The 13,410-nt window shown below is 35.3% G+C and overlaps 1 protein-coding gene across 1 annotated transcript in view; it reads left to right on the top strand.

Annotated features, from left to right (window-relative positions):
• The window catches only part of LOC136858043 (PMS1 protein homolog 1), a 154,365-nt gene that overhangs the window by 34,714 nt on the left and 106,241 nt on the right, over nucleotides 1-13,410 (top strand). Inside the window, exon 4 of the mRNA XM_067137277.2 lies at nucleotides 9,715-9,989. Within this exon, the coding sequence (XP_066993378.2) occupies nucleotides 9,715-9,989 (275 nt within the window). The remainder of the gene's footprint in view (nucleotides 1-9,714; nucleotides 9,990-13,410) is intronic.

The raw sequence follows: 13,410 nt of genomic DNA on the forward strand, positions 1-13,410 counted from the left end.
AAAATTGGTATTTAGAATCGCCTTTAAAAATAAAGAAACACGTATATTGTATATTTTGTTTTCGGAAAATCCTAGTAGGAAGGGTGGAAAAGTTTGAAAAAGGGGTCCAATGCCTTTCATGAGTCTACTTATATTTCAGAACCTGAAGATATTACAGACCTGAAAATTGGTGTTCGCGATCTCCTTTAAAATAAAGAAACACGCTTTTTGTTTTTGGAAAATCCAATTAATGGGGGGGGGGGGTGAAAAGGGGGTGATTTTTTAAAATGTGTATCTATATCTCAAAACTTTAAAATTTACAGATGTAAGAATTGGTAGTTAGCATCTCCTCTAAAAATAAAGGAACACGTATATTTTTGTTTCCTGTAAATCCCAATAGGAGGGGTGTAAAAGAGTGAAAAGTGGGTTAAATGCCTTTAATGAGGATACTTATATTTCAGAACCTGAAGATATTACAGACCTGAAAATTGGTATTTGGGATCTACTTTAAAAGTAAAGAAACACGTATTTTTCGTTTTTGGAAAATCCAAATATTGGGGGGTGAACAGGGGGGGTGAATTTTTTAAAATGAGTGTGTCTACATCTAAAAATTTAAAATTTACAGATGTAAAAATTGGTATTTAGAATCTCCTTTAAAAATAAACATGTATTCTTTTGTTTTCGGAAAATCCCAATAGGAAGTGTGTAAAAGGGTGAATAATGGGTTGAATGCCTTTAATGATGCTACTTATATTTCAGAACCTGAAGATATTACAGACCTGAAAATTGGTATTTGGGATCTACTTTAAGTAAAGAAATGCGTATTTTTTCGTTTTTGGAAAATCCAAATATTGGGGGGTGAACAGGGGGGTGAATTTTTTAAAATGGGTGTGTCTACATCTTAAAACTTTAAAATTTACAGATGTAAAAATTGGTAGTTAGAATCTCCTCTAAAAATAATGGAACACATATATTTTTGTTTCCTGTAAATCCCAATAGGAGGGGTGTAAAAGAGTGAAAAATGGGTTAAATGCCTTTAATGAGAATACATATATCTCAGAAACGAAAGATATTACAGAACTGAAAATTTGTATATGGGATCTCCTTTAAAAACAAAGAAACACGTATTTTTTTAGATTTTGGAAAATCCAATTAATGGCGGTTAAACAGGAGTAACAAATTGGGATGAATTTTTTGAAAGACTATATCTACAGAATATCTTGGAAACGTAAAATGTTACAGACGTAAAAAGTGGGTGTTTGGAATCTCCTGTAAATGTAAAGAAACAAAGGTGATTTGTTTTTGGAAACTCCACTTCAGGGGAACTCAGAAGTAGTGAAATTTTAAAATGAGAATTTTTACAGTATATCTAAAAAACTTAACATGCTACAGAAGTGAAAAATGGTATTTTTTCTCTATTAAACATAAAAAAACGTGTATTTTTATTTTTCGGAAATACCACTTGGGTGGAGGGGGGGGGGGGTAAAAGTGACTGAAAATGGTGTTGAATTCTTTTAGTTAGGCTACTGATATCTCAAAAATGAAGATGTTACAGAAGTGAAATTTGATATTTGCAATCTGCTTTAAAAGTAAAACACGTATTCTCGGAAAATCCAATGAAGGGGGGGGGGGGATGAAAGAATTGAAAAATTAATTGACTTAATTGTATGAGAATACATACATCTAATAAAAACTAAAGTTGTTACAGACGTGAAAATTCGTATTTGGATCTCCTTTAAAAAAACAATGAAGTCGGTGCGACATAAAGCCCCTGGCAAAAAAAAAACAATGAAAAACGCGTTTTTTGGGGGGGGGGGGACCATCTTGGAGTTCGGGAGTGTAAAGGAGTTGAATTCCTTTCATGAGGACACATAAATAAAAAAACTGAAGAAGTTAGAGTCGTGATATTGGTATTTAGAAGATCCTTTATTATTAAAGAAACAAGTATTTTTGCGGGAAAATTCACTTAGGGGGGGGGGGAGTAGTGTGAAATGAAGTGAAAAAAGTAAATTATTTTTATGGGGATACTTATATCTCAAAACTGAAGGTAATAGACGTGAACATTGGTGTTTGGAATCTCCTTTAAACATAAAGAAACAAGCCTTCTTTTAATTTTTTTGGGAGGGGGGGTGGCGGTAAATAAACTTAACGGCGGTGGGGTGTAGAAGGAGGTGAGACCAATTGATTTTACTGTTCTTAATGTACTTGTAAGGATCCTCTGTTGCTCAGGCGGCAGCGCGCAGGCCTCTCACAGCTGGGTTCCGTGGTTCAAATCCCGGTCGCTCCATGTGACATTCGTGCTGGACAAAACGGAGGCGGGACAGATTTTTCTCCGGATACTCCGGTTTTCCCTGTCATCATCCACTCCAGCAACACATATTAATAATAATAATAATAATAATAATAATAATAATAATAATAATAATAATAATAATGTTCCGGAACGTCGTCAAATGTGCGGACTGCGCTGGAAACGGCTCCTGGACGGGTAATAACTAAGAATGCAGTCCGACCGCGGGTTCAGTGCCGCCAAGGCACCCAATATGACACCACGCCGGATATCCTGAAGGATTTTATCCATATTAAAAATGATTATAGGAAAAGATTGCAAAGATTTACGGACCCAGCTGACCGGGAGGAATACCTGAGCCTAGCCCGGGAAGTAAGAAATCGATTGCTGGAAAGGAAGATTGAAAAATGGGAGGAAACGTGCCGTAATCTAATAGAAAACGAGTCAGATCGCGAATTTCGGCGGATTATATATCTAAAACAATAAGCATTCAATTATAAATTTCAGTATAATACCGTAGCGAAGCACGGGTATCTTGCTAGTCTATATATATAAAATAAGTTGTCCTGACTGACTGACTGACTGATTCATCATCGCCGAGCCAGAATTACTGGACATAAAGAAATGAAATTTTTGGGATATATTCATATTAAGATGTAGGTGCTCGCTAAGAGAGGATTTTTGGATATTCCGTCGTTAAGGGGGTGAAAAGGGGGGTGAAATTTTAAAATTAGTGTATCTATATCTCAAAACTTTAAAAGTTTACAGATGTAAAAATTGGTATTTAGAATCTTCTTTAAAAATAAGGAAACACGTATTTTTTTGTTTTCAGAAAATCCCAATAGGAGGGGTGAAAATGGGGAAAAATGGGTTGAATGCCTTTAATCAGGATACCGGTACTTATATCTCAGAAACTGAAGATATTACAGACCTGAAAATTGGTACTTTTGATCTCCTTTAAAAATAAAGAAACACGTATTTTTTTGTTTTTGGAAAATCCAATTAATGGGATGGTGAAAAGGGGGTGAATTTTTAAAATGAGTGAATCTATATCTCCAAACTTTTAAAGTTTGCAGATGTAAAAATTGGTATTTAGAATCTTCATTAAAAATAAAGGAACACGTATTTTTTTGTTTTCGGAAAATCGCAATAGGAGGAGTGAAAAGGGGTGAAAAAGGGGTTGAATGCCTTTAATGAGGCTACTTATATCTCAGCAACTGAAGATATTACAGACCTGAAAATTGGTGTTTGGGATCTCCTTTAAAAATAAAGAAACGCGAATTTTTTTGTTTGTGGAAAATCCAATTAAGGGGGGTAATATTTTAAAATGAGTGTATCTATATCTCAAAACTTTTAAAGGTTATAGATGTGAAAATTGGTATTTAGAATCTCCTTTAAAAATAAAGAAACACGTATATTGTATATTTTGTGTTCGGAAAATCCTAATAGGAAGGGTGGGAAAGGTTGAAAAATGGGTCGAATGCATTTCATGAGTCTACTTATATTTCAGAACCTGAAGATATTACATACCTGAAAATTGGTGTTTGGGATCTTCTTTAAAAATAAAGAAACACGTATTTTTTTGTTTGTGGAAAATCCAATTAAGGGGGGGGGGGGGTGAAAAGGGGGTGATTTTTTAAAATGAGTGTAATTATATCTCAAAACTTTTAAAGTTTATAGATGTAAAAATTGGTATTTAGAATCTCCTTTAATAATAAAGAAACGCATATTATTTTGTTTTTGGAAAATCCCAATAGGAAGGGTGGAAAAGGGTGAATAATGGGTTGAATGCCTTTATTGAGGCTACTTATATTTCAGAAGCTGAAGATATTACAGACCTGAACATTTGTATTTTGGATCTACTTTAAAAGTAAAGAAATACGTATTTTTTCGTTTTTTGAAAATCCAAATAATGGGGGGGGGGGTGAAAAGGGGGGTGAATTTTTAAAATGAGTGTGTCTACAACTTAAAACTTTAAAATTTACAGATGTAAAAATTGGTAGTTAGAATCTCCTCTAAAAATAAAGGAACATGTATTTTTTTGTTTCCTGTAAATCCTAATAGGAGGCGTGTAAAAGGGTGAAAAATGGGTTGAATGCCTTTAATGAGGATATATATATCTCAGAAACGAAGGATATTACAGAACTGAAAATTTGTATATAGGATCTCCTTTAAAAATAAAGAAACGTGTTTTTTAGTTCTTGGAAAATCCAACTAATGGCGGTTAAACAGGAGTGAAAAATTGGGGTGAATTTTTTGAAAGACTATATCTACAGATTATCTTGGAAACGTAAAATGTTACAGACGTAAAAATTGGGTGTTTGGAATCTCCTGTAAATGTAAAGAAACAGAGGTGATTTGTTTTTGGAAACTCCACTTAAGGGGAACTCAAAAGGGGTGAAATTTTAAAATGAGAATTTTTACAGTATATCTAAAAAAACCTTGACGTTACAGAAGTGAAAAATGGTATTTTTTATTTCTATTAAACATAAAGAAACGTGTATTTTTAGTTTTCGGAAATACCACTTGGGTGGAGGGGGGTTAAAGTGACTGAAAATGGTGTTGAATTCTTTTAATTAGGCTACTGATATCTCAAAAATGAAGATGTTACAGACGTGAAATTTGATATTTGCAATCTGCTTTAAAAGTAAAGAAACACGTATTCTTGGAAAATCCAATGAAGGGTTGGTGGGGAGGGGGTGAAAGAATTGAACAATTAATTGACTTAATTGTATGAGAATACATACATCTATTAAAAGCTAAAGTTGTTACAGACGTGAAAATTCGTATTTGGATCTCCTTTATAAACAAAGAAAAACGCGTTTTGGGGGGAAACCGTCTTGGAGGGCGGGAGTGTAAAGGAGTTGAATTCCTTTCATGAGGACACATAAATCAAAAACTGAAGAAGTTAGAGTCGTGATAATTGGTATTTAGAGGATCCTTTACTATTAAAGAAACAAGTATTTTTTGCGGGAAAATTCACTTGGGGGGGGGGGGGAGGGGAGTAGTGTGAAATGAAGTGAAGAAAGTAATTATTTTTATGGGGATACTTATATCTCAAAACTGAAGGTAATAGACGTGAACATTGGTGTTTGGAATCTCCCTTAAACATATAGAAACAAGCCTTCTTTTAATTTTTTTTGGAGGGGGGGGGTGGTAAATAAACTTAATGGTGGTAGGGTGTAGAAGGAGGTGAGACCAATTGATTTTACTGTTATTAATGTACTTATAAGGATCCTCCGTTGCTCAGGCAGCAGCGCACCGGCCTCTCACAACTGGGTTCCGTGGTTCAAATCCCGGTCACTCCATGTGACATTCGTGCTGTACAAAATGGAGGCGGGACAGGTTTTTCTCCGGATACTCCGGTTTTTCCCGTCATCAGCCATTCCAGCAACACATAATAATAATAATGTTCCGGACCGTCATCAAATGTGCGGACCGCGCTGGAAACGGCTACTGGACGGGTAATGACTAAGAATGCAGTCCGGCCGCCAGTTCAGTGCCGCCAAGGCACCCAATATAACACCACGCCGGATCTCCTGAAGGATTTTATCCATATTAAAAATGATTATGTAGGAAAAGATGGCAAAGATTTACGTACACAACTGACCGGGAAGAATACCTGAGCCTAGCCCGGGAAGTACGAACTCGATTGCTGGAAAGGAAGATTGAAAAATGGGAGGAAACGTGCCGTAAAATAAGAGAAAATGAGTCAGATTGGGAATTTTGGTGGATTCTCGCAGAAAACGAGTCAGATCGCGAATTTCAGCGGATTATATATCTAAAACAATAAGCATTCAATTATAAATTTCAGTATAATACCGTAGCGAAGCACGGGTATCTTGCTAGTGCCATCATAAACAATCATGATTTGATATTATTAAGACACCACAGCATCTGGATTCATCCATAGGTTTTCCTCCAAAAATCTGAAATTCTACTAATATCTACAGGACAAGAGCACTACAACAACTGCTATTCTACAAGAAACGCTAAGTTGTACATTACCTAATATGACCCTTACTTCATTTGCAGTCATTATATAACTCGTATGTCTCATTGGTATAACATGATGTTGAAGATCTTCCTATTATATTTATCTATTCATTCATATAACATTTGTTCCATTACCACATCTCAAATTAATATTATTGATGACTATTCACATGTCCAATAAGAAAATATTCTTCAGAAACTATACCTTTGAAACATAATTATCAAATTCTAAATGCTTGTCTATTCCTCCATATCATTTTAATATTCGCATGATGAACATTTAAGTAATAATAATAATAACTTAAATGTTTCCACCTTTTCAATACAATATATTCACAAAATTACAAAATTAAACGGTACTAGTTTCGACCCATCTAGGGGTCATCATCAGCCGTATTGGAGCAAAGATCATTTGTGGCGAAATCCTAAGACAATATTATTTTAAAGAATAACAAGTGAAATGAGATGTTATGGTAATAGTTAATAATACAAGGAATATACATAATAAGAGGTTTTTAACAAAGAATAAAGTATAAATGGGGTGTTGTAAAAATTATAATCATGGAAATCAGTAAGTTCTTGTATTGAAATGAAATATGGCTTAGGAAGAGGGCTTAAGGTGGGGCTGAAGGGTGCGGGAGAAAGTGTAATTGTCTTGGAAAAGTACCTTTGATTAAATTTAGGATTGAGTTTAGGTTGGCTGCATTATTGTTTCTGAGGAAAGTGATAAATAGATCGAAGAGTATGTTGGGTTTCTCTGAGATTTCATTGAGATTGTGACTGGCATTAAAGTATTGGTCTAGGTGTATGTAGTAATTTTCCATTATGTTCAGTAAAGGGCCCTTGTTTGCTAATACGAGGATGTCCATGTCTTGTTCAATATTGGTGAAATTATGGTTATAATCTTGCATGTGTTGGCCGATGGCTGAAAACTTGTTGTATTTTATTGCGTTAGTGTGCTCGTGGTATCATAACCATCAATGATGAACATTTATTCCATTACCTTCACTATCAACGTTATTGGGATTCTTTGAAGACGACATTACATTACAAGTAATGCTTATTTCCCAACAAAATATTCCAACATAACCATCACGCATAACATCATTTCATTTACTTCGATGACCCTATCATTCAACCATATCATATCATTTCATCTACGCATCATGCTTGTTCAAAATCCTTCCTTTAAATACACAAGCTCAGAATTGCCGAAGAAGACTATTTCAGTTCCAAATACCACCATCTACATCAACATGGTTTAATAAAGTATTTCTCTCATGAAGACTCATTCGTGTTCTATAAAACATTGCTTTACACAGAAACTTCTAATGTCTACAGACATAATAAATATTTGTAATTATTCCAATAAGAACTATCCAGATAGTGATTGGTACATTAAATTAAGTTAGGAAGACCGTACTTCAGAAAACAATTAATCAATTTGTAGTAAAATTCCCGTCTCATAATCCATGGTTGTGTGTTGAAACCAGATGAAATAGCACATTATAAATTATGATTCCAATTACGCCATTATTTAAGAGGATTATCACACTCTACAAATATCATAAGATGCTTAGAGATGATCTTATAGCGTCGCTCAAGTTGTATTTACATATAACACGTTACACTTATAAACGAGAAAGAAAATCTACATCCACGTAATGTACAATTCTAACAAAATAGGAAAAAGGACAAGTTTTTGGTACTCATCATATCTGACGAATTCTTGAAGACACAGCTTCATCGTTCTGGTCATTGGAATATTATCGTTTTGTTTGTTTCAACACATCTTCCAGACCCACCGGGATTCCGACCCGGTTTAGGCCTGCATGACCATACTGGCGGATATCTCAGTATAACAATTTTCCATCCGACTTGGCATCATGAAACCTGCAACTTATATAATACGATTAGTACAGTATTACACGCCAAAACAGATTATATTAATGTTTTGATACAACACTCGCCTTGTTATTTTTCTATTGAAAGCTATGCTTTATATCTTTACAATTGACTTTTCTTATTAGCATATTATAACTTACCGAGCTCGATAGCTGAAGTCGCTTAAGTGTGGCCAGTATCCAGTATTCGGGAGATAGTAGGTTCGAACCCCACTGTCGGCAGCCCTGAAAATGGTTTTCCGTGGTTTCCCATTTTCACACCAGGCAAATGCTGGGGCTGTACCTTAATTAAGGCCACGGCCGCTTCCTTCCCACTCTTAGCCCTTTCCCGTCCCATCGTCGCCATAAGACCTATCTGTGTCGGTGCGACGTAAAGCAACTAGCATATAATAACTATACAAATTCAATCAGGCTGCAACCAGCTTTCATCTCATTCATGAATGTATATGTCAATGTCGATGCTCATTCTCCTTCTCTTATTGTTTTTAATAGAAACAAAACCATATTCTATAATAACAATATAATTGCGTGCATTTTTGTACTTGAGAATAAAATATTGTCATATAACCTCCTTTTTAATATTTCTGATGTTCAAGGAACATTCTCCTTGACGTAAATTACTCTCTCAATCGGGAATGCTAACAATGGAATGCACCTAATAATTTATATAGTTTTCTTCAATTGTGTCTTAAACGAATTCTCGACCACTTGTAGATGTTCACAGCTAAGTATTTTTTATTTTCCACGTTGTCAATACACTAGTTGCTTAAGGCAACTTATTGGTTAAAAGTATTACATGTTTCGTATATTATTAACATCTTCAGCCACATAACACTGTTTAGATGAAAAATTCATATATTGACAAAGTATCAATGCTTTGAGAGTAAGTGTCCTTAAAAATAGCATAAGATGATTAAAATGACAACATTGAAAACAAAATACTCATGTGTTGTATCGACAAGGTGGAAAATAAAAAATAGTTGTGAATCTGTTAAATTGTGATACGGACCATGAAGTTGATTTTATGTAATCACTTGTAGATGTTCATAGTAGTCTGATAATGTATGAATGGTGCAAATTAAGGTGAATTTGACATGCATCATTCATAATACTTAATTCAGTCCATGACCTCCATCGTATAATCTGTTCTCAGTACCAAACGTTGCGCATAAGAAATCAGTATAGTCCTTTTCATTCAACAGTAGTTGATTGTACTTCAATATTAAACTTCTGGACATGAATTTGTTGGATACCATGGGGTTCTGAGCTTATAAATTCTCATATATTTAATTTTTATTAAAGCTTACCACTCAGTTGAGCAAGTTACTTTGAATTATCAATGTATCTGGATATAAACTTTCACATGATTTCAAAAGCTTCCATACTATCATAAACTTCAATGATTCCTTCACCTTCAACTCAGAATACATTGAAATGTTATAATACAAAGTTTAATTTTACAGTATTTATATGTGATGCATGTTTATTTGAGGGTTTTATTCAGTATATACTCATGAACAAGGTATTTTTTTTCCTGTCCTCTAGGTACTCAAGTGGTAGCCTCCAACCTGTTTCGCAACCTTCCAGTTCGAAAGCAGTTCTTGAGCTCCTCTCATCGTGCATCCATGGAACTGAAACAGACTTTAGCGGTTGTAAAATGTCTGGCCATTATCAACCCAGAGCTGCGAGTATCATTGTGTCATAATAAGTGCATGGTGTGGCAAAAGCCAGGTGCAGCGACTCTGCGCGAGTCCGTATTGCTGGGACTAGGACATGGCGTGGTCAGCCGCTTGGAGGAGTTGATGGATGTTCAAAATGAGGTACATATTTCTGTTTTCATCTAGCAGAAGTGAATGGTGGTTTGTGGTTTTGGTTGTTCCTGTTGTCATGTTGTCTGAATCTGCAGAGGATCAGAAAGTGTGGTAAAAAAAAAAAAAATAATAATTAGCAGAAATTAGTGCATAGATATTCACATTAGAAGAAATTACTTTTCTTTGGAGTGTAGCATCGTATGTAAGTAAAATGTGCTTAATAACTGGTGCAGAAAGGAAGATAATAGAGGTATTTGAAATACAGTATATTATAGAAGATTTTTGACGATGAGGTGAGTAGGTTCGATTACGAATGAAGAGATATTAAATCATATTTGTAATAAATGGTTAGAGTAGATGTTGGATTCATACTTACGTAGAATTAAAATATTCAATTTTTGCCTACAAATCAACAGAATCGAAATTAAGCAACAGTCCATTATAATTTATCTGCTTGTTCCATTCAGAACCATAGTGGGCCTAGTGCCATTTAGTTTTAGATGGAGAAAATTAAGGTCAATCAATCAATCAGTCAGTCAGTCAGTACTGATCTGCATTTAGGGCAGTCGCCCATGTGGCAGATTCCCTATCTGTTGTTTTCCTAGCCTTTTCTTAAATGATTGCAAGGAAATTGGAAATTTATTGATATTTATTGATATTGGTCACTTACTCAAATCCCTAACTCCCCTTCCTATAAACAAATATTTGCCCCAATTTGTCCCCTTGAATTCCAACCTTATCTTCATATTGTGATCTTTCCTGTGTTTAAAGACACCACTCAAACTTATTCGTTTACTACTGTCATTCCACACCATCTCTCCTCTGACAGCTCAGAATGTATCACTTAGTCGAGCAGCTCACCTGCTTTCTCCCCAATCTTCCTAGCCCAAACTTTGCAACGTTTTTGTAATGCTACTCTTTTGCCGGAAATCACCCAGAACAAATTGAGCTGCTTTATTTTTGTATTTTTTTCCAATTCTTGAATCAAGTAATCCTGGTGAAGGTCCCATACACTGGAACCATACTCTGGTTGGAGTCTTACCAGAGACTTATATGCCCTCTCCTTTACATCCTTGCTACAACTCCTAAATACCCTCATAACCATGTGCCCTTTATTTACAATCCCAATTATGTGATTACCCCAATGAAGATCTTTTCTTACATTAACACCTAGGTACTTACATTGATCCCCAAACAGAACTTTCGCCCCATCAACGAGTAATTAAAACTGAGAGGACTTTTCCTATTAGTGAAACTCACAACCTGACTATTAACCCCATTTATCATCATACCATTGCCTCATGTCTATCTCACAACATTGTTTAGGTCATTTTGCAGTTGCTCACAATCTTGTAACTTATTTATTGCTCTATACAGGATACCATCAATCGCAAAAGCCTTATCTCTGATTCCACTTCTTTACTCATATAATTTATATACTGCATATAAAAAAACATAAACATCTAATAATATTTCCTTGAGGAATTCCCCTCTTAATTATTACAGGGACAGATAAAGCTTTGCCTCCTCTAATTCTCTGAGTTCTATTTTCTAGAAATATAGCTACTCATTCAGTAACCTTTTTGTCTATTCCAGATGTACTCATTTTTGGCAAAAGTGTCCATTCATTCATTCATTCATTCATTCATTCATTCATTCATTCATTCATTCATTCATTCATTCATTCATTCATTTATTTATTTATTTATTTATTTATCTATTTATCTATTTATTTATTTATTTATTTATAGGTCTCCTCCAAACTAGACCCTGTGCTGTTAGTAGTAAACAAATCAATCTAATATAAATTTATAAGTAATAAACATGCTATGATAGGTATAGTGGCCCTCCACGCAGTGATCATTGCTCGGTGGAGCCTGGTGTTTACTATAAATTTGGTGATTGCCAGGGAATCGCAAGGAAACTCACGATGATACTAAGAGTTTGTAATAATACAGATAATAGCTCCCTCATGCATTTTAGAGTGTTTAATATACCTGTACTTTTTAAAAATTAGCTAATTTACATGAATTTTAGGTCTAAAAACAAACTCGCTTTCAGCTATCTAGATTGTACCATATAACAAATTTTTACTCTTAAACATGCCCAGTTTGAATGCTTGGACATAGTGCTACCCCACAACTTCTCCATTTGGAAAGGCAATTCAACCAACCAATATTTGACTTATGTAAAGGTACCAATGTACAGCTGATGATGACTGTTCAAAAAGTTGAAACCGGTCCTGTAAGTTAAACCCGGGGTGAGAGGCAAGCAAGTTAGACCTCAGGGCCACCATCAAACATTAAGTACATCAGTTAAAAATCTTGATACCTTACATTCAATTTTACCGCAGAAATGTTGTCAATTTCCCGTGAAATTTTCTTTCAGGTCAGCAACTTTGATCAGCCAAGCTCATAAAAAATTTCTAATAAATAACACCCAAGCCAAACAAAGTAGTTTTTAAATATCTAATCTAAAAGAAAAGCACATCCAATACAAAAGTGTCCAACATGATGGCAAAATCCCTCTTCTTTTTTTTTTTTTTTTTTTTTTTACTATGGTAGCCCAGAAACTAATTCACCACTTTTTTTTTTCTTCAACAATTATTCATTGAACACAATGAAAATACACAAGAAAGACTGATGTTTCTTCTACACTCCCTACTTTTCCACGTAATCTCCTTCTCTTTCTATAACCTTCCTCCAGCGAGACAGAAGAGCGTGTATCCCCTGCAGTACCATTCCTTGTTCTGTTCACAAAGCCATTTCTTCACTGTGTGAATCACCTTTGTTATCCTCAAAATGCCTCCCACGAATGACATTTTTCAATGGCCCAAACAAGTGAAAGTCTGAGGGAGCTAGGTGAGGGCTATAGGGTCATTGGAGTAACACTGTCCAACGCTGTTTTGTGATGTATTCCAATGTCCTCAAACTTGTGTGAGGGTGTGCGTTATCATGTTGAAGCAAACAATCACCTGGGTTGTTATGGCATCCAAGTCACTGGAAGCGTTTCTGTAGTTTGGTTAATGTGTTCACATATGTCTCAGAATTGATGGTGCTGTCTCTCGGCATCACATCAATGAGTATGACACCATCACAGTCCCAAAACACAGTGATCATGACCTTACCAGCGATAGCAGTTGTTTGAATTTTTTCTTCTGTGGAGAGTCAGGATGGCGCCATTCCATCGATTGTTGTTTCGTTTCGGGCTCAAAATGATGAACCCAGGTTTCATCACCTGTCAGAAGAAGGCTTCCCCCTGAGCTTCAGAACATTGCAGCTACTCAGAAGAAAATTTTTTTCTGAGACTTTCGTGTTCGTCCGTAAGACAGCGTGGAACCCATCGTGAACACTTTTTTGCATAATCAAAAGCACTTATGATTACACCCACACTTCCTTTGTTCATTGACAGCTCCTGCGCCAACTGCCGA

Source organism: Anabrus simplex, chromosome 1 (assembly GCF_040414725.1).
Source record: "Anabrus simplex isolate iqAnaSimp1 chromosome 1, ASM4041472v1, whole genome shotgun sequence".
Taxonomy (NCBI): Eukaryota; Metazoa; Arthropoda; class Insecta; order Orthoptera; family Tettigoniidae; genus Anabrus; species Anabrus simplex.